Consider the following 22,104-nt stretch of genomic DNA (forward strand, 5'->3'; position numbering starts at 1 on the left):
GGGCACAAGGGCTGGGCTTCAGCGGCCTCTAACAACGTTCCCTCAAATCCCGTCGCTGTCAGAGAGCACAACTCAGCACTGCCCCTCAGCTCCCTGGGAGGAGCCGCAGCCGCCACGAGGCCTCCCCTCAGCCTGCTCTGCTCCGGCCTGAACAAACCCACGGACCTCCGCTGATCCTTCACAGCCCTCCTCTGGGCACTCACAAGTCGTTTTATTTCTGCCTTATACTGCGGGGCCCAAAACCACACCCAATGCTTGAGGCCAGGATGCACCAGCACAGAGTAGAGTGGGACAACAATACTGAAAGCATTTGCATTATTCCTGTCATTCTTTTCATTTATTTCATCACCACCTCTCTTCTCCAGCACTTCTGTGCATATCAGTGAGGAAACTTATCAGTGGGAAAATGAACTCGCCAAAAAAAAAAAATTGTTTCTGAACAGACCACATGGTATTACAGCCTGCTACTTCAGAGGCTGAAGGCCCTCTAGTATCAACCACAGTTCCTCTCCCTCTGCTTCTAATTCTTACTCTTACAACTTAGCAGCAGTTTTTCTGTGACAGCTTTTGAAAAATGGACATTACAGGACTTTCCAAGTGGGTAAATCAGTGCAGGAACTGCTGTGAGTTCAAGTTGAAGGAAAAGAACACACCTGGAAATTTAAAATAATATATAGTCACAAATAAGAGTGCTAGGATTGTGATTGTGTATTACATTGATTATTTATCTCGTAAGTAGAATTACTTCAGGTTTACTGAGACAGAAGCTTTCCACAACCTCCAAGTCCACCAAGGACACATTTATCTAGGAGTGCTAAAAGACAAACAGGAATACAATCAGTACAGTAATGATAATTATAGCTGGGGTCTCACACATAGGAAGAGTTCACCCTTTCACTGCAGTAGCCAGTAAGCATCTCCACATGGCTTGGAAAATCAGTACTGCCCTTGGATATGTGTAATATCAATTGGGGGACTTCCAATTCTAAGACTTCAGTTTAGGTTAGATAAGAAATAAACTTTCTTTTTAGGCAACACTCAGAGGAACACAGCTGGGCTGTAATTCTACAGAAAACACCATCATAGAGCCTGTCCAGCAACTCCTGCTTTGCTCCAGGTGAAAAAAATTTTAGAAGCTGTGCTAGAAGCTTCATAGAAACATACTCCTGTAGCACTCTTCCTTCAAGTAGCACTGAACTCATGAACGCTCCAACATTTTCTTTAACAGAATTCAAAGACAAAATTTCATGCATAGCAATACACCCCAGAAGTCACACCAGGCATAGGAATAACTCTTTTATGTTCTGGTCACAAAGAAGCAAAATCGCATCCGACAGGTTGTTGGCAGTACCAGGCAAAGTACTCCCAGGCAGGCCAAGAGCCATATACAAAAAGAAGAGATAAACTCACCCAACTGGAGAAAAGGATTTCAGGCTGTACAGCACTCTCCCAGAAAGCAGCCAAGGCCCAAGGGATACTGTCCCGGCAGTGGCTGGCCCTTATACAAGCCCAGAGGGCTCCAACCTGGGTCTACCCCCTCTGGTCACCTGGGGAGCACAGGTGCAAACACTCTGCCTGTGCTCCCTGGGCCAGCCACACTCCTTCACCAGGTGCTCAATCACCAGTTCAAGCTATTACCTAATGGTTCCCCTACACTGTATGATACCATTTTCGATCAATTAAATAGTTCAATTCAAGCACACATGCAGTTCCATAGGAACTATTTTTTTTTTAACTTTGCTTTGCCTCTTTACTATTATAACTGCACAAAAACTTTGAAAAACTATGCCTTTTCCCTTGGCACACCACTGTGAAGGCCAGCCAACAGGCACACAACTTTCCTTCTGCTCAGTAATCTATGAACTACGTGAACATCAGGAAAGATACTTTATGAACCAAGTTACATCATTTGGATAAAAATAACAGTTACATAATAAAATTACCTTCACAAATAAAATTCTGATTTCAGCCTCAGGTGGAAATCTGTCAACATAATCACATGATTTTCTGTTTGGTTATTTCTAGCAAAAAGCAATCTCCAGAAGGACCTTCAAGCTACCCAGATAATTAGAGTTCAATGCATCTGGTATTCCATTGTTTTTTAGTAGACACTGAAACAACTGTGAGGGTTCTGGGGACTGAGGAATGCTCTTTCTGCAGGTCTGTCTCCAAACTTCTGGTGGTTCACACAGTACGACATGAAGATAAGATGTTGAACTTGAGCCTTGTCAGGATACGGAATTAACTAGCTACTGAAAGAAGCTTTAAAACATTTAGAAGAAGAAAAGCAGCAACATGATCAACCTTACTCCACAGACACAAACAGCTGAATTACATATAACTAATTAGAGTGTCAGCAGTTGTCACAGAAAAAAAAATGGGGTAGTTGGATTTGGACTAAGTCATGAGTGTGCACAGACAATCTGAGCAGACCTTGTAGATGCAAACAACAGCTGATGGTCATGAGCATAAATAAAAGAAATCAGAAGAAATTACTTTGATCATAGAGATTTCTCATCTATTAAAAGCAAACTAGAAATTTAGTCTATTCCCAGCCCGATCAAGTAAGACGTATTGTAAAGAGAAAAGAAGAAAAAAAATCAAAATCAAACCCATAAAATATTTCTCGCTGCCATGTGATCCATGTCCACTGCACGCACAGAATAGCAAGTAAAAAGCCCCCAGGAGGAAAACACAAACACACTGAGTACTAATGAGGAATTTCACAGTCTGCCATTATGTGTTTATTTAAATTTTAGTGTAGCATGCATACCAATATGGGGAGAAGTATAATAAAAGGTCAGTAACACCAGGAAATAATAATCTAAAGGATAACAATTTGTATATTAAGCAAATATTATTTTAAAGCATTTCCTCGAGTCAGTGACTGTTTAACTCTGCCCAAAGTCAGACTGCAGATAGGATAATTCTCCTTTTCTGCAACAGTAAACCACCAGATGGGATTGCCAGCTATTTGCCTGTCGTGACAACTGTGGCACAAACTCCAGAAACAATTAGGACAATGCAGATATTCTCTAGTTCTGCTAATAACCGTAATTCATTGTGTAGTTTGAACTCCTGTTGAAACACTATTCATCTATTTTATAAGGTGCTGTAGGGAGACCTACAAATTGAACTTGCCTTATGTGTGCCAAGTGCCAGAGCACTCTCTGATCAGGACACTGTCCTACATCAGTTCTATTTCTTCCTGTCTGCACTGAGGTTGGTAAGAAAGCCTAAGTACATTCCTTACAGAGGCTTTTTTGTCCTGATAGAAATAACAGTAGTAATAATTATTTCTTTTGTTTCTGTCTTCGCCCCTGTGTTGGGACATAGTTTGTTTTCTTCATAGTAGCTCGTATGATGCTATGTTTTGGATATATAATGAAAAAGGTTCTGGTAACACCATTGTTTCAGTTGTTGATATGTTCACCCAAATACATTACTCTCTCAAAATATTCTCTTCCTGCTCCAGTGTGCTAATCCATTTGGCTTTTACCAATTTTTACTTATTTGCTGAGGAATACTTTCCACAATGCTATTTACTTTCCCGTATCTAGGCATGCTATCAGTATGTACTCAAAGAACTAAACCATAACTAAGACAGAAAACTCTGCTTCCTCTTCTTCCAACAACAATTCAGACTGATTCTTTAGGAGAATCGGAAGAATTCATTTTCCACTGTTGTTAATCCTAGAAAAAAATGTATTTATAATCAGAAAAATATATTTAAATAAAGAAAAATATTGTTTCTATTTCAACCTATTTTCCTTTGTTTTGTGAATAATACTAATTTATAATGTAATAGAAAATGAAGGTTAAAGTGAATAGTATGTCCAAATGAGACACTGGAACACTTAATCCTTTTTTCATTTAAGTGGGAATGCAGTTTTCTTTCACTTTTTGCCCAGAATGAAATGTCAGTGGAAGTGACATTTCAAACCAGCTCTAATTGTAACTCACTACATGGCACTTGCATTTAAAGCATCTTGAAATTTCTGAAAGCTCTTATGGGGAAGTTTTATACACTTTGTCTGGTGCAATCATCAAAAATTTTATGAAATCGTTCATCAAAGAGGAGAAAGACAAAAAAAAACCACCATGAAAGTGAAAACAGATACATGATGTTTAGTAACTTTAGTAACACAGCTGACTAATAACGACAAGCAAGGCACATGAAACTTCTTGCCATCAGGTTCCTGTATATCAATGGGACAAAATATAGGAGCCCTGCAGCAAAATTATCCTGACTTAAATGATCTCAATCTGTTCTCTATCGATTTTTCTTACATAGCAGTAAGTTTTGATTAACTTTAGTAATAGCTGTGACTGCTTCAGAATGTCTTGAATTGATCAGACATAAGGATTTCCTATTAAGCAGAAATTAAAGATATATTTCTTCCAGTATAACAATTAAGAAGTGCCTCCTTCTTTGCAAAGGTATAAATGAAAAAAATGCAGTGCTCCACTACCCATTTTGTTGACTTGGAAGGTCATTAGGACATGTATTCCAAAAGGGTCCAGGGCTCCTATCCACAACGATAATTTTTTTCTGTGTCAACACATTCATAGCAGTGTCCTTCATAGGTTGCATGGCTCATCTTGTTACAGGTACCAGAAGTCACCACACTTGTAGGAACTGGAAACCATAAAACACTAACAAGAACCCAACACAACAAACCAATCAGACAAGAAACACACAGGCAAGGCTTTGGGAATAAAAGGTACCACGGGATGTTTCAATGCTTTGTTACTGTGTCAAATAAACATCTTCAGAAAGCATTTTGCCAAGTCTGATATGCATCAAACTATCCAATTTGAAATATTTTACCTCTTCAGAACAGTAAATTTTTGCAGGTGCTGCAAATCTACACTTTTTCTGGAGAAAATAGAGAATTGTAACATCTTAAGTGAAGTTCAAAAGGATTATGTACTTTCTAGTGAGGAATAACTATATAAAGGTAAAAGATTACATTGCTAATAAAAACATGCAAAGTCGACAAACAAAACGAAGATAAATTGCCTCAATGAATACAAATCAAAATTAAAGAATCCTCCTTATAGGTAAAAATGTGTGTTTGAGCTTATTTATTTTTTTTCTGTCAGTCTGTATCAAATTAAGCATATTAATGACAGAAAAAAAGTGCCATTTGGTTGCATTAGCCAGAAATATTACTGTTTGGTCCACATTCCTGCATTTCCAAACTGATGGCTGCTTATTAGAGCTAGTAACATTCTTTTTTTTAATTATTTTTTTAATTACTGGTTGATATTTAATCAGAACTTTTTAATTGCTTGTTGATATTTAATCAGAACTTTGGGCCAAAATCATACATTTCTTGCTAAAGGCAGGTGACCCGTGAGCAGAATCCAACTCTTAAAGGAAGTGTCTATTTAAAATAAAATGAAAACAAATAGTTATTCTTTTAATTAGGTTTCATGGCTGCATTTGTTTCATTCTGGCCTTTAAAAATCCCTGAAAAAATGTGATGCATTCATAGTGTTTGTGAAACCAGTACAAAGAGATACCAAACAGCTTGCAGTATCAAACTTCTTAATGCTGATAATTAAGAACCTGTTTGGTTAAGTGTAGAAGAGATGAGAATACAATTTCTTCTTCCCTGTCTCCAAGAATCCTCCTAATAACTTCCACTGCTTCTCTCTGAAATCAGATATGAAGACCAGTGCATACAGAGAACACCTTCAGTACTAACATTGCCTTAGGTTCCAGTTAAAGGCCAAAGTGATAAGATGCCTCTTACATGAGCGATCATGGTTGTTTCCCATTCTAAGCCTGTATGTCTGAAGAAAACAGAATCCATCCTGCCTTGCAACTTCTCAGAATAGTTAGCAAAAAACAAACAATTAAAAAAAAAAAACCCACAATAACTTCATCCTATTTTTACGTTCTGTAGGTGCTAGCTGCTCTTACCTATATTCATTTCCATAATTTTTCTCTATGATGGATAGCAAAATCGGAAGCAAAAGGTACTCCTGGGGCAGAACACAACTCCTAAAAAAAAAAAAAAAATTATGCACAACATCCATTTGGATGCATATGATTGTATAGAAGTTCATTCATACCACAGGAGATCCTGTCACTTTCAGTGATGTAAGTAGCACAGGGGGCTTCGCAGAAGATACTTGCTCTTGCTCTCCCCATATTTTATTATGGAAGGTTTATCATCACTATTAAAGTTTAATTCCCCCAAAGCAGTGCATTAATAGATTCATAAACTTTAACACCTTCAGCTTTGTGCCACCTTCACAATATATTGAACGCAATTTCTCCTATGAAGAAAGGTTGAGGGAACTGGGCTTGTTTAGCTCGGAGAAGACAAGGCTCCGGGGAGACCTCATTGTGGCCATCCAATATTTAAAGGGAGCATGTAAACGAGAGGGGGTACGACTGTTTATGAGGGTAGATAGTGATAGGACGAGGAGGAATGGTTTTAAACTAAGACAGGGGAGGTTTAGGTTAGATATTAGGAGGAAGCTTTTCACTCAGAGGGTGGTGACGCACTGGAACAGGTTGCCCAAGGAGGTTGTGGATGCCCCGTCCCTGGAGGCATTCAAGGCCAGGCTGGACGTGGCTCTGGGCAGCCTGGTCTAGTGGTTGGCAACCCTGCACTCAGCAGGGGAGTTGAAACTCAATGATCTTTGAGGTCATTTTCAACCCAGGCCATTCTATGATTCTATGACAATTGTTAAGCAGCAGTTCCATACTTTTCTATAGATCTTTTTCATAATAAGGAGATTTTAGAAATATTTCAAAAGCACAGCCATTTGGATACACTATATTTTCCCTAATTTTAAATGTCTGTCATGCAGAAAATTGAGTTTTGTGTTTTTGAATGTGAAAACAAAGAACATAGACCCCTTGCTCTCATAGTTCATTCTTTTCAAACCATTTTTCTAATCATACATGGAACTTTTAATATATTTATTATTTACTGCTTTCCCTTGAAGCCTACTTTCAAGTTCACAAATAATTATTTGTTTTTATGCCTTTTCATGATTTAAAAGTCATCTTAATGACGAAAGACGTTTTCCATTAAAGATCATTCCACTATTGCAATGCTGTAAATACTTCTAAGAGGCAAATACTTGTTATAAGAATCCCCTATGCTTCTCATTCATGCTAAGGTATTGGGAAGAGGAAATAAGATGTCTTATCAAGAAGCTAATTAGCATGATGGCACATAATTAAGGAAAAAAAAAAGGAAAGGGAAATTAATTTACTGAAGACTGTTGAAAGAAAAGAGATGAAGACAGCGTAAGACAGAAAGGGGAATAAGGAATCTGCTTCCACTAGAAAATCAATTCAAGAGCTAATATTGCAGAAGAACTAAATGCAGGCTTCAGCTGTGACATGGACTCCCAATATATGAAATATTTAGGTGCTGCACAGTGGGAACATTGATTAAACCTGAAGGCTTTTTCATGTTATGTCACCATAGGAAGGGAATTGCCCATTCCTGTATGTGTGAATCAAATATCATTATCAGCAGGGCAGAACAACACAAAAGGACTTTTTTTTTCACATGGTGGACAAAGTGGTTTTGAATCACTTAGGTCTCTGGTGGGATTTAGATATTTTGAAGTAAATCTCTCAACACTCTTAACATTAAAACATATCAGCATTGGAAAAATCTGGAGAAGTGGATCCAGGTCATCCTCTCTTTGCAGATCAGTCCACGTACGGCAATGTAGAGAGATGATGCAGTAATCCTGTGGTGTCAGATAAACCTGGTCAGAAGCAAAAGGCCAAACCAACTAACCAAACTTCTTGAATGCAAAAGCAAAACCCCGCTGATACAAAGCTTTAACAAAACGCACAGGGCTAGGGCAACTTAGCAGCAATTACCATGCATTCAAAAACAGATGCGTGAAATGCAAGCAAGTTCTTGTTCTTACAGAAGTGAGTGAACAGCTTTAAAGTTCAAGGCTCTAACACATGCAATAGTATGTATTACACATGCCAGTCCTACTACTTATTTAGAAAAGAAAACAAAGGGGAATGAATAGGGCAACCATTTAGAATTATATTTTGCATTATGGGTTAGCTGTCATGAAAGCAAGCAGCAGTATTTATAATGGGGGAGAGGGTCGGGGAGGAAAATAGATACTTCCAAAAGAAAAATCAGCATTAAAAATCGTCTGTCAGAATTACTACTGGTCTTTCCTTGACACAGTCGTTTATACGAAGCAAGCAGGGGGAAATCAGAGATTACCAGGAGAGCTTTCAAACTTGCTTTTATCATTTGATATAGACATAGACTACAACAACAACAATAAATAACAGTCTTTTTATAAGTAAAGAATTAGTTCAGTGTATCATGTATTTAATTTGGCTTCTGTTGCCTAGAATTGGTTCAATCCTCAGCAGCAGCTGTCTGAAACTGAGAGAAAAAAAACATATCTGGGATAGCAGTAGAGAGGGTTTAGATTAATTTTTGAAATCTCTGCATTTTATTTAGCTTCTGCTGCCATCTACAGTAGCCATTGCCACTCTGCACAAAGGGCAGGTACAGCAGTGAGAGGAACAAGGTAAAAATTCAGGTCAGTAACAAGCTGAGCTAGAAAGAACTGGGGTACTTTAGCTAACAGTCATGGAAGGAACTAACGAGTCCTCTTTGTGGATAACATCCCTCTCTCAGTTAGAGCCCAAAAATTCATTCACAGCTACTTCCCTGCTCTGTAAATGAGTTAACTCACCTGCAGAGCACACAGATAAAAGCACACACCTCATCAGTCTATGCAGATCAACACAGCAGTGGAGCTGTCTATGAAGTGATGAAAGTTTTAATTTCTCTTGGAAGGATTGGTACATGGGTGACCACTAGCTTGGTTCAGCTTTTAATGTTTCCATTTGGTCATTTTTTGAAAAGATGAGCACTATACGGAATGTATTTTGAATCTTCTCCTGAAGAGCCTTTTGTAACCTAAATATTTTTACTAGCTATCTTAGCAGAAATATTTTACATTTCGGGTAATATCATTTATGAAATATTTTCTCATCAGATTATGATATAACCAAGAGGTGAGCAGCATTTCCCTTATTTTTATATCATATCAACTTTGAAGACACAAGATCTCAGTGTGCTCTGGCTGAGAGGCCTGCTTTGCTTGAGCTGAGATGGAGCCCAGTCACCTGTGGAAGATGGGAAAACCTCGGGATTCCTGCACCAAATAACATCCTCATCAGCACAGCCCAACGCAGCTGCCTTCGAAATACCACTGGAAGACAAAGAGAACAAACATCCTTTCTGCCAGCCCAGAGGTTGCACAAGGCCTACAGCCATGCCTCACTCTGGGAAGCACTGGGAAACCTTCCAGGTGCTTGAAAGCATCTGGATTTACCCAGCTTGGAGGCTGAGCATTTACAGCTGTATAAACTACAGAGAAATACCCAGTTAATCCCGTCTCCTCCTTACCGTGAGGTTTAATAACATAATCGCTAGGTGAAACAGTGCTATGCTGTTGAGGTGAGTGGTTGCAGGGACGTGTACAGAAATCTGGCACCCAATTACCTGCCCCTCCCTTGACTGCACGCTCACAAATCACGCGCATGTGTCTTCAGCATGGACTCAGGCAGGCAGAGAAGCAGTGTCTGCATTACTCCCCAGTGTCTGCAGTTCGCCTGCACCCACCATGTCCAGCTCAGGCACGGCTCTCCATCCGGGAAGGGAAAATTCTAAGCTGCGCATCTGGGTGTGAATGTGGGAAAAGGCAACAGGCGTGAGCAAAATGCTACTAAAACTCATCTGCTTCGTCCTCTGCACTCTGATTGCACCTAATCTCACAGGTAAACCACTGAAACAGCTTCAGTTGACAGAAGCCGAATGACCAAGGGGTTGTGAGGAACTAAAAGTCTTTTGTCCTTCCATTAAACCTGCCTATGCAAAGCAACATAGGTGACCCTGAATTTTAATTACTAGAATAAGTAAATGAAGAAGACAGTCCATATATTTTGCGTTCTACAAGGCAATTCTGTAATCTAAGGGGAAGTTTCAGTCTGAAGGAAATTGACATATTAATACTGTACATGCCTCTGCTTTTTGCTGTTCTGTGAGAAGCTGTACTTGCAAGTCCTCTTTAACTGCTATTATCTCTGAGCACAGGGGAACACTCTGCCTGTGGAGTGGATACAGGGTCAGGGAGTTAGGAAGTTTTAATTACTGGCTCGATTATGTTCACTGAGAGTCTCCTTTGCCCTGGAAGATGGTTGTACATTTTTCAGTCTGCTTCTCCGAGTAAATGCTTGTCTCCAAGCACATCACCTAGATACGTTTGGTCTCCTAATTACACTTCAGTGCTCTTGCAATGGTCAGTCCTCCAGAAAGGAAACACAGCTTGCAGGTGTGCTCAGATTTTGCTCAGTGCTGTCTTCCAAAACAGCTCCTGAACAGCTCTATTTGCTCCTGAATTCAAGTTCTCTGCCAGAAAAAGTAATTTTACAGCTTACTTGGCCAGCAGAACACTGTGAATCATTATTTAGTTCTTAGTTTCTTGATATGGAAAAACACTACCTCAGCTCCAAGTTGCTGCTGTGTTCTCTGCAATTTTATTCTGTGGGATAAGGAGGATTGTGACAAATATGTATTTTTTTTAAAGATGACAAAGCTGAGCAACTATTCTTCAAGAAATCTGGTTTTATTTTTACTGCTTTTTTGCATCTGTAGTGTCAGCCAGCCATGCTCAGGCTGATACTCATGTGCATGTTGTGAGAGGCAGTGAGAGAGAAAGGTGGGATAACTTCATACTGTGTCTCCTGTTCCATTGGCCTCAGTGTAAAACATGAAGATTTCTCCTAATGTCTTTTTTGAGCAAAGAACACTTTTTCATTAAAAAAGAAAAAAAAAACAGAGGAAGAAGAGTATCAAAATCTACTGTAGAGCAAAAAAAAAATTGTCAGGACATATTTACGGCATTTTAAAATGGAAATCAAGGAAGACAAATGCACTGGACTTCAGAGTGAAACTGCTAACTGTAGATTCCCTAAGTTTAGCATAAAAGGAGAAAAATGTTAAAAATAAAGTTCAAGAAAATCATCACCATTGTAAATGGAAATCGATTCTTCATACAACAAATGGAAAATACTACTGATAGGGTCGTAGGCAAAAATGGTATTTACAGAGTAATATGGAAATGTCTTGTCTTTTCCATGGCATGACTGGAGATGTCTGTCCAAAAGTATCCTGGCTTAAAAGACTGCCTGCCTTTTCCTATAAGGCTATTGTATTTGTTATTGCTATTCGCAGCTACTTGCTATTGGTATTGCTTGTGAATACAAAATCAAATTGAAGTGGTAAGCAGCCCAAGGCTAACAGCTCTCTGGGTCCTGTTGGCTGTCTCTGCCTAGTTGTTTCCTATGCGTTGTGTGGTTGTTGCTTCTTTTCCCTTGAAATACCTAAAGATAATGGAATATGTTAGTATTGACACAACATACTTCACTGTTCATACTCCATGCGTTCCCTGTTTGTACAGCCTACAATCATCTTTCCTCCCGTTGTTACACATATTTGTTTACAGGCTTCATGGTGCCAATAGAAGAACAATCACAGATTCTGTCAGCAAGGAGTAACACAGTGTAGTAAGCTAAGTGTAGTCAGGAAATAAAGATTGGTCTCAATCAGCCAAAAAATAGTTTGGGGACCATTAAAAGGTAAATATCCCAATTCAGAACTATCCTCTCCTTTTAAAGTTCTTTTCTAGACAATATAGTAAGATGGAGTTCCATATCTCTGAATGCAATAGATGATATATCCCCAGTGCAAACCACCTCTGTTCAGACCTGGAACATTATTGTGTGTGTGAGTCATATGGAAAAACTGGTGCCTGGTCACGTAATTAAAGTTTGTTATGTAATTCACATGCCTAGATATGTCGACTCCAGAAATTCACGTGGGAACCAAGAGTACAAGGAAAAGTAGTAGCAAACAACCTGTGTTAAGAAGCACAGAGAACTGAACAGGAGACCAAATGAGTGTCTGAGCTGCAAAGTGAAAGGCAATAAAGACATAAAAAATGAAACAAAAAAAAACTCTGGTTTTTTTTTGTTGTTGTTGTAGATGAAAAGTGTCTTGACAGTAGTACAGAGCCCCAACCAGACAGAAGTGACAGAACTGCTGATATAGCAGACAGCAAGCCTTCCACTATCTGAATGGCAAGGAAGAAATCATCTCATCCCAGAGATTTCTGTCATTTAGTTTAAAGAAAGGCCAAGCATTGTGTCAACAGATTCAAATAACATCTTGCAAAGTATCACATCATAAGCTATGAATATGGAGAATATTATAAGGGGAAAAGTGTGTTTTTCCAGTGCTTTAAAAGAATAATCAGCATGAAAACATTGCTCACAGACTTGTCAACTCGGTTTTGATCCTGGGTAGAACAACTGACATTAACTGGTTAGCTTTATAATCACAGCTTTAAAAAGGCTCCCTTTTTTGCAAGTTATATTGAATTTTTAATTTAATAAATTAAAAGAAAAAATAAAAAGAGAAAGGCATATAAGGGAAACAATTTTCTTGGGACTAGAAAACGGCAGAACAGAGAGATGACCGTTCTTACCATGTTGTGAAGGTTGTACCCATGGGGAAGCCTTCCTTTTGTGCTCTTGTCTAAACTCTGCTAAGGATTTTACATTAAGATAAAAGGATAAGTGAAAGGAAAAAATCTATAATCTGTGTTGTAGACATCATCCCAAACTTAGGCTCTGCTGATCTTCAGGAGAAACATTTTAACTTCATTAGTCCTTTAAATAAGTTTATCCAAGAAATGAATGAGGTAATTTGATTATAGCCTACAAGCATTTACTTTATTAGAAGCCTGAAACATGAAAAAGTCTGTACTAAAGCCAGAATCTTCAAATGTCCAGTCCAGCCAAGCCTGGAAGTAAATTGTACATTTCTAACCACGATGGGAATTGTTCACTGGAACAGACTATGGAGCATAACAGAGTATCTGTTATTTGGCTTCATTAAAATAAATTGGATAGCTTTCTAAAAGCTTGGCCTTTTCTCACTGTTTTATTTATATATTTAAAACCTCTGAAATAACAAAAAGACATGCTTTGCCTTTCTGTAAGCAATGGCAGCTAAGTGCTCTGTCGCTTGCTCTTTGGTTGTCATTTTTCTTTGTTTCAAACACTGAAATGACAGTGTCAAAATGCAGAGTATTTCTGATGCAAAACACAGTTCTCCACAATTAAAAAAAAAAATTTTCTAGTACATTCATATATCTTTCTTCTGTTTCATTTTTGCTAGGACTTTTAGGTGAAGATGCTCCACTGCCAGCACCTCAGAATATCTCTATTCTTTCTACCAACATGAGACATTTCTTAATGTGGAGTCCTGTGACGGTCCAGGGAGAAACTGTGAGATACTCTGTTGAGTTTCAGGGGTAACTTCTGGTTTCTGTTTTGTTTTAGTTATAGTTTTTTTCTTCTTTGCTCTTTGAACACCAATTACAATTCCACACTGCTTGGATTTCTTGAACACAGTTTATCTTACAAGCGTAGGAGAAGTTTGATGCTCCAGCAGTGTTGATCATGAGGAGGGAGAATAGCCATGTTTGGTCTAATTCTAAGATCATTTACAGACCAGGCCTTATCAGCGGGTGGTTATTAAGAGATAGCTGCATAATCCAAGGGGTGCACCAACCCCATGTGTGAAAACTGCCTCTGTCTAAAGAATTAGGCAGATTAGCAAAAGTTTATTTAGAAAAGGAAAGAGAAAAGTCTTGAATTTTTTCAGTGCCATTCCTTTAAACTTATTACATACATTTATTTTCTTTGGAAAATATACGAGATTCTGATTGATCTCTAGCTGTGACCTGTGTCACAGTTTGGCCTTCGAAATCTGATTTACCAGGGATGATCAAGTGACTGGGCAGCATCTGAGGCATCAACTTTGGCTTGCTGTTCCCACTTCCCACACTATCATGATGTTTTTGGCTGATGAACAAGCTGACTCTAGGAGAATTTCTCTAGGTAAAATCTAAAATACATTCATACTGGTTTAATAAACTCCCAATAATCCAACCCCCTGTATTCTAGTACTGGTCTTGCCTGGAAAGAACTAGCAAGCAGCCTTAGCCCATAGGGGGTGTGACAAGGGTACCTCCTATCAGAATGCTGCCTGTCTGCTCTCTTTTCCCCAGGGAATATGAACGGGAGTACGCTAACGAAAGCTGGATCCCCATCTGTGAGTGTTCCCTCATCACAGCCACAGTATGTAACATCACAGAGGATATCTCAGCCACTGTGGCCTATAACCTGCGTGTAAGGGCAGTCAACGGTGCTCAAAGATCAGAATGGGGCACCCTGAAAGGATTCTTCATTCGCAACACAAGTAAGTTCTGACATTTGTGTTAAGCTGCACCAGTTACGTTCATTTCTTGAAGTTCGATGTTAAGGGTTAGCTCTCATGCACATCTGTGTACTATGCATGTGACTTGAGGCCCAAAAATGCACAGAGCACATCCTACTTCTTAACTCTTCTCATGCTGAGTTGGGACGTTTCACTCTTAGACAACTCTCAGTCTGGGATTGGCAGCAGTCACCTGTTTTAGCCAAGGAGGAAGCTGCCTGCCTGAAGCCAAAGATGTTGACCTTGAACGTTTGTGGATCACTGGAAGTTACTGCCTCATGAGTGAGCAGCCCTCACCCACAGAGAGCATTCAGTCAAAGCAGCACCCTCAGAAGTACCACATCAAACAGTGATTGTGTCTGTCTGTGTGGTAGTGATTTCTAGGTGGTGCTTTGGATGAAAAATATTTCCCTTTTCCAGGAGCTATGTTAGCACAGAATTGAGCGCAGTCCACGCTGTCAAGCAGAGACAGAGGAAGGATATTCCTTAGCTTGACCCTCTTTATGGGTGAGAACAGCAACTTTCTCACTTTCCTTGTTATCCCTTTTCCCAAGAAGCTCTCAGAACTGTCTTTTTATCAGGGGATAAATTAAGATTTTGACAGAGCAGCTACAACTGGCATCAGATCTTTTCTAGTTATTATGAAATACGATCCTAACGTGCCAGAGATTGCATTTATCCTGAGTCCCAAACTGTTCATGCACTGGTAGTTATACAGCTTCCTTCTTCGGTTCAATCAAAACTCCCCATCAAACATATTTAAAAGCTAGCAAATATAATTGGAAAATCTGTTCTTTTGTCATGCCCTGACTGATAGAGTGGATTATCTCACAAGTGCTCAGGAAGGATGATAATCAGGCTTCTGAGGGTTTCTACAGCTTTGATCATAATGCAGCAGACCCCCATCGTTCAAGGACGTTGCAGTTTTCCATGGCAAATTATCACGTCCACAGCAGATTATCAAACAGTTCTCAGATTTCAAACGGTTTGGGATTTCAGATTAGCCCCATCGGTCTGCTCCTGACTGGAGCATCTTGCCTTTCTGTAAGCAGCTCTGCTTCATCAGCTCCTGCCAGCTACAGCATTGCTGAAGGACTCATGGCAGACAATGGAGGACCTTCGTAAAGACCAGAATTTTTCATTCCCCAAACTGCTGGAGCCATCAGCATCTCCTAAGATTTGAACTGCGGCTTTGGGCAGTTCTCTTTTTGGTCACCAAAATGCAGTTGATATGCTGCACATCTGCTTATCAGCATCCAAGCTCCCTGCTCCCTCCAGCTCCTCACTAGCTTTGTTCCATAACCTGTTTCTTTCAGCTGGCACCTTCATTTCCTCTGCTGTAATCTGATATCAAGTCTAGAACCAGCACTGAGGAAGACGTGGCCCAACGAGGTGCTTCCTTTCCTGCCTATGATTTTGATCCTCCCCTTTCTTTGAGAACAACTTAGTTGCCAGGTGGGATCTCAGACAGGCCCAGTCTGTAGGTCATGTTCAGACTCTTTTTCAGCCAGAGCCCATCTAAGTGGCCAGAGCTGTCTCTGAACTCAAGGAGTCACAAAAAGGGAAGATCCCACACGCTGCTGTGGACCAATCTGGCCATGTTCAGTGGGTGGTAGCGCTCCTCAGTACCCGGAAGTCACAAAGCAAGTACACTTTGCCTTTATGTTTAAATGAATCCTTTGAGGGCACCCACTTGCCCTTTCACATTCATGGTAAAGAGTAAAGATAGCCTGTGTCAAGGTCTGCTTGCAAGATCCCCAGAATGACCACCTGGAATTCCATTCACACCTTTTCCCAGTGATAAGGCATCACAGAGGCTTCCCAGTACCGTGAAGTATTTGACAGCTTGGTCCTGTGTCGAAGAGACCTCAGTGCAATCCTCTCACTAATCCGTGAAATTTCAGAGGAAACAGCTTGTAACAGGCTGCACTGTGAATATATGGACAAAGGAGGAAGAAAAGGCACTTTCAGTTCTTGTCCCTCTATGCTTTTATTGCGCACTTTCTCTTGTCTCTGCTTTGTTGTCTCTTAGGATACCTGGCACTGAGTCTGAGGGACTAAGAGATACCATGCACCGCCTGAAAGTCTGATTTATGTACAGATAGGCCATCAGCAGAGCCCACTTCTTGACTAAAAAAGGTCCAGTCTCAAAGCCTTAGGTGTAGGTACACGCAAAGTATGTAGGAAATACTTTTAACAGATCTTCCTTAAAACTAACAATTAAGTTGATTTTAGTTCTTCATTTGTCATAGTTCTGACAGATAGCTGGTATCCAGTCCCCGAGCACAAGAGATAAATGCTAAATGCTCATGTTTGGTTAGTATTTGTGACTAGCAATATTTGTCTGTTAAAACTCAATTTTATTTTCAGCCTCTGAATGGTGTTATTTGTTTTTTTTCTTGAGACATCATCACATTAAGCACATTATCAGCTTTTAATTTAAAAGTACAAAGTAGTTTTCCAAGCCTCACTTTTGTGGCACATTCATCATAACCATACTTTGATTTCATGTTTTCATATTGTTCAGTATCAACAGCAGTTTGCTTTGTGCAAGAGCAAATTCTATTAAGAACATCTCTTCTGTATGTTCTGTATGCTCTACTTCCTTTCTTGAAAGCAAGAGGGCTGAAACCAATTTCAGCTACAACAGAGTGGTAAGGAATGGCATAGGCAAGTAGTGCAAATATGATCTTTGTATTCCCTCAATTCCCAATTCATGAATGTACAGTGTATAGTTTCATCCATGCTTGAGTGATTCTCATTGTTCATCACAGTGGAATCCCAGACCAAATCAAGCTTTGAATATGAAAGTAAGCATTAAGCAAATCAGCAACAGATTTACTTGCATGCTAGCTACAAAAACATGTCACAGCAGGCAGCAGGTCATCAGCCCACCCAAGTCCTTCTAAAAGCGTGTAGATACTGAAACATAACAAAGATTGGTGTGAATTGACTGAATTATCCTAGGGCTTTGGTTCCTTTCTCTTTCACCTTTGAATAAGTGCCAAAACTCGCATGAAGGAGCAGTGGTTTCACAGCTCCTGTTCTGTGTGCTAGTGCTCAGCTAATGCTCAAAAGCAGAACTGGCCTGGTGTGGTGTCTCAACTTCAGGTCGCCCAGCTGGTTCTGCTGCTGATCACATGGGACCCTCAGGCCAGATGCTTCATCCACTGGAGAAAATTCAAAACCTTTCAAGTCTGTGCTAGTCAGCTATTGCCAAATTCCCATTCAGAATGCCAGTCACAGACCTCCTCCTGCTCAAAATCTGCTGCAAAATCTAGGCAAGCTGGGAAGTAGGGCAGAGAGGTTTCTCCCCCATTGAAGCAACCAGCTATTATTCCAGATAATTGTTAGCGTGCTCAAGGTGGCAGCTGGAGGACAGTCATGGCAGGAGTGTTTCCCTTTCCTAGCTGGGCCCAGGAGGACTTTTTTGAAGATTTGCTTCTGATGTGATAATAGTGCTCTCTCTCTTTTGGCAGCTTCCCTGACCCCACCTCTGATGAAGGTCATGGCAGATGGGTATCATTTACTAGTGGAGCTGGAAAACATGGGACCTGCCTTTCAGTTCTGTATTCTCTACTGGGAGAAGGGCCAGGAGAGCAGGGTGAGTTTACCCTTGGATTTTGGCATGAAAAGAGAGCCCATGTGTCTTAGAGCAAAAGCATAAAAACAGTTCCCAGGCACTGTGTTTCAAGTTCAAGCTGCTGCTGCGAGGCTGGAGCACCTGCCTGGTGTCAGCATGTGCCATACTCCTCTGCATTGCAGGCTGGTGCGTTATTATTCTACAGCTGTTAACTTAATGGGCTTTTGAAATGGATTTCCTTCATTTTTGGAAATCCAAGTAAATGAGATGAACCTAGTCCATAGGTTAGAAAGAATCCTATAGGCTTGTGTCTGATTTCCTTTCGCAAATGAAATGCTAACTCTTCAATATATACGATATTAATGACCTAAACATTAATTCCAAACTTCATCATAGTTTCTATCAACTGAACTGTCGCAAACATCAGGTTTACTGATGGGTACATGTCTAGATCTCTACCAGGATTCTTTTAAATTTTTTACTAATTATCACATTTGACATGTCTGATTTGAGTTGTTTGCAAGATGTTACAAACCATAGGCAATCATTGACCTGATTTATTTCCTTAAAATCTTTTCAAACCAATGGCTCTCAAGGTCATGATTCCATAGAGAAAAGTATTTTGATGCAGAGGACTTGCCCTGCCAGAAGAGCCCTGCTGGCTTTTTGGAGATATCCATATGTGTGTGATGGTGGAGACTCATCAGGCCCACTGTGAGCACAGGCCTTGCCTCTGCAATACAGCAAGATTTATGAAAAACTAATTGTTACCTATCCTCTATGATTTGACAGACTGGGAATAGGAACTTCATCTTGTTATTAGTTCATAGAGTCAAATACAAAAAAAAAATCAGATTCTGGTTCATCTGCTGTTTGAAGTGTGCGGGAGCGTGTTGCAGTTGTACACCCCAAGTTCACTGGCTCCTCACTAGCTCAGTCCATCCCTTTCTGTGCTCCAGAGTCATGGGAGAGCTCTTGCTTTCCTATCACAACATGGCTCTGGCACCCCATCGTATCATGCTAGAACAGGCAGGATATTGGCATCCCCAAAAAAACTCCAATCCCAGATCAGTCATCAAGCCAAGAGAGTAGATCACAGTCTAGCGTTGTGGCTGAACACCATCAATAAGCTCATGGCTCTTTCTTTGCGTCCCCTCCTACTCTTCCAGGCATGTGCGATCGGCACTCCACTGTGCTTCTTGTTCTATCTCTTCCTATTTGCACAATCCTCTCTGACACCACCTGCTCCTGTTATTCTCCTCCCTTTTCTCCCAGCGAAGTCTGGGCTAGCATCACATTATGACTCCTGCTCTCATTTAGGTCCTTGTCCAGCATTCTGATGTTCTCTTTCCTGGGCCTATGGCAGATGCAACAGAAGATGGTGAAGGACGTCAGCTCCACAATTCATCTGGCCACCATGGAGGCAGCAGCTGAATACTGTGTAAAAGCCCAGACGTATGTTGAGACAATCAACAGAAGCAGTAGCTTCAGCCAAACACAGTGCGTGAGGGCACCAGGTAACAGCTGGCCTTCCTACATCTTCCAGTCTTGTAGTCACGCTCAAGTAGGATACCCAAGCGCTTCTTTGGTTTACAGCCAGTATTTCAAGGTCAGGTTGGTCTAGGCTCTGAGCAACCTGATCAAGCTGCAGATGTCCCTGTTCATTGCAGGGGAGATAGACTAGATGACCTTTAAGGGTCTCTTCCAACTCAAACAATTCTATGAATCTGTGATCTATGATTTCCTGTCTTGTTTGTAAATGTGCCACGCATTTGTTCCTCAGCCCCCTACAGTGGCATAGGTATCCCTCCGTGGAGTGTGGTGACCAAAAATCTCAGCAGAGCAGGTGGGAATGAAGGGCTGAGTCCAATTGCATTGAGTGGTTTGTTCTCATGATCTGAGAAATTTTGTTGCTTCTGTTGTTTCTAGGTAACAGATCCATGTGGCTCATTACAGTCCTCATGTCCTCTGCTGGCTTTGCTGTGGCTGCTTTGACTCTGCCTTTCCTTGCCTGGAAAACAAGAAAAATCTTCCAGTATTCCTGCTGCCCCATTGCTGTCCTGCCAGACACACTGGTAATATTTTTGCTTTATTTTTAGAGTGCTGGATATTCACAGAATCATGGGGCAAGCAGAAAAAGCACGCACATATATAGGAAAGCTTGCTTATTGCATTGTAATGGAAGAGCTGGTATTTAGAGGAAAGAGCAAGCACATATTTCAACACAGCTTCATAACTTGGCAATAAAGAGTTCATGTGAGCAGGCAGCTGAGCTGTAGGGTCAGGCAGCCCACATGGGATGGCTGCATGGCTGCCACTGCCTTCTGCCTAGAGCACTGAACAGAGACAGTCCTCCTGCTTCTTGTGGGGAAGCAGCTTGGGAAGCATGAGCTGACCAGCTGCTCCTCAGACAAAACAGCTGCGTCATTGGCAACACAGCTCCATGTCCTCTGGCACCAGTGCTGAGCTCTTAATTCCTTGGTGAGGAGCAACCAATAATTAAAACACCCTCTTCTCTTCCTCATGCAGGAGGAGTATTTTTAAGTCAGTACTTTACATGCACTGTCTGCTTCAAGTGAGAATGCAAGGCAACAGTTTTTGTGGTCGTGATCTGAGCCCCAGGTCTCCAGCTGAGAGGAGGCCAGTAGGGAGGTGTAGAAGTAAGGGGCCAGCTCATCAGTCTGAGGGGGTTTGAACGAGCGTATTTGTTTTACAGAAAGTACCAGAGCCCCCCACCCAGCTGATACTGTGCGGGAGGGAAGAAGCTGAGCAGTGTGATCTGATGGTGCACGTGATGCCCCCAGAAGAGGTTCTCCGCCTGTGGATTCAAGAAACGCTTTAGAACATCCTGTAGAACTTCTAAACAGAGCAGGCAGATTGTGCTTCAGTGTCTTTGGAGTGCCAACACGTAACATCATTCTCTTTGTGCCAAATCTGCTGCAAGGAAGCATTCTGTATGAACATGCAGCCAGCTCTCATCCTCTCCTAACTTCATCCATCCACAGAAAAGCCAGTAAAGGCCCCAGTGCCAGCTGCCAGTTTCTGTACTTCTCCTTCATGTCCACACCTATGACCAGACACAGGTTAACTCATGCTCCCTTCACAGTCACATTGATGGTCCCAAGGCAGAGCCCACACTTCAGCCACCAGAGCAACAAATGTAGAGCCCAGTCCCTGAGTCCCAAACCACTTCAGTATCAGTATTTTTACCTCAGATGTTTTTCTAAAGAAATGAACCTGTCAGTAAGAGTTCCTTGCACAGCTAAAAAAGCTCAAGTGAACAGGGATAAAATGCTACCAGGGCTGCAGGCCCCATCCTAGGGAGGCATTTTTCAATTGAAAAGTGCATTGAAAATGACTGGACGTGACATGGGAATTTGTTCCGTGTGACAGATGGCAATGTATGATGCCATAGAGGTGAAAGGTAATTAAGGATGAGTTGTTTAAGTGGGAGGTGACTGCAGGTTAAAAAGAGGGGGAGAGGACAGAGGAAGGTAGACTTGAGAAACAGAGAAAGAGACAGAAAGAGGGACAGAGATGCAGATCATGTAGCCAGGGCCATTTGGGGTGCGTGCCGGGCAGCCCCTGGTTCAGCACCACAGCTGAAGCAGGACGCTGACTGCATCACGCACCGCAAACCCACTTCTGTGGCCAGGAGGGCTGGGGGTCAACAGGAACGCTTACATAGAGGGGGAATGTCAGGAAGGACGTATCAAGCATCCCAGCATCACCACGTCACTGCCTATTTCTGACCCGATGACGCCATTCCGTCCCAGACAGCACGTTATCATTTCCGTCTTAAGGAAGGAAATCTAAAAAAAAAGAGGAAGAAAACGTCCTACTAAATAGAAATAAGATATAGTTACTTTGCATATATTGCAATGACGGCTGTTGCCGCAAGGATAAGTCCTTTAACACCTGCTCAGCACAGAGTTATGTTGGGAGGGCATGGGAAGACTTTGATCTGCAAAGCTTTTTTGTGAAACTACCAGCAGAACTAAGGAAAAGCTCTCAGACGTTTCATTACAGAGTGCGCCTTGACTTCCATTCTTGCAAGGCCTGCTGAGACCACCGAGTGGCAGCAAAGCACCGCGGAAATCGCAGAACGGGCTGAGCCGAACGCTGCGTTCCCCGCCGAGGCAGCCC

At 41.2% G+C, this 22,104-nt stretch overlaps 1 protein-coding gene and 2 long non-coding RNA genes across 7 annotated transcripts in view; 1 reads left to right on the forward strand and 2 right to left on the reverse strand.

The window, feature by feature from the left end:
* LOC110406066 overlaps positions 1-6,483 on the reverse strand; it is a 113,954-nt gene extending 107,471 nt beyond the window's left edge. For 3 of the 4 annotated variants that reach the window (XR_002443236.1, XR_002443235.1, XR_002443237.1), the window contains exon 1: positions 1,411-5,913. This is a non-coding gene — a long non-coding RNA (uncharacterized LOC110406066). The other variant, XR_002443238.1, reaches the window with a different exon arrangement.
* On the forward strand, positions 6,683-20,821 carry IL20RB (interleukin 20 receptor subunit beta). Its single transcript, XM_021411851.1, has 7 exons — positions 6,683-9,808; positions 13,272-13,407; positions 14,167-14,357; positions 17,855-17,979; positions 19,325-19,475; positions 19,888-20,033; positions 20,675-20,821. The coding sequence occupies exons 1-7, from the start codon at positions 9,721-9,723 to the stop codon at positions 20,798-20,800; spliced, it is 963 nt and encodes a 320-aa protein (XP_021267526.1). The 5' UTR covers positions 6,683-9,720; the 3' UTR covers positions 20,801-20,821.
* LOC110405961 overlaps positions 20,823-22,104 on the reverse strand; it is a 9,503-nt gene continuing 8,221 nt past the window's right edge. Inside the window, exons 4-5 of one of the 2 annotated variants that reach the window (XR_002443184.1) lie at positions 21,643-21,770; positions 20,823-21,025 (exon numbers count right to left, since the gene is read on the reverse strand). This is a non-coding gene — a long non-coding RNA (uncharacterized LOC110405961). Of the gene's footprint in view, positions 21,771-22,104 lie in introns of both variants that reach the window. The other variant, XR_002443183.1, reaches the window with a different exon arrangement.

This window comes from Numida meleagris, chromosome 13 (assembly GCF_002078875.1).
Source record: "Numida meleagris isolate 19003 breed g44 Domestic line chromosome 13, NumMel1.0, whole genome shotgun sequence".
Taxonomy (NCBI): domain Eukaryota; kingdom Metazoa; phylum Chordata; class Aves; order Galliformes; family Numididae; genus Numida; species Numida meleagris.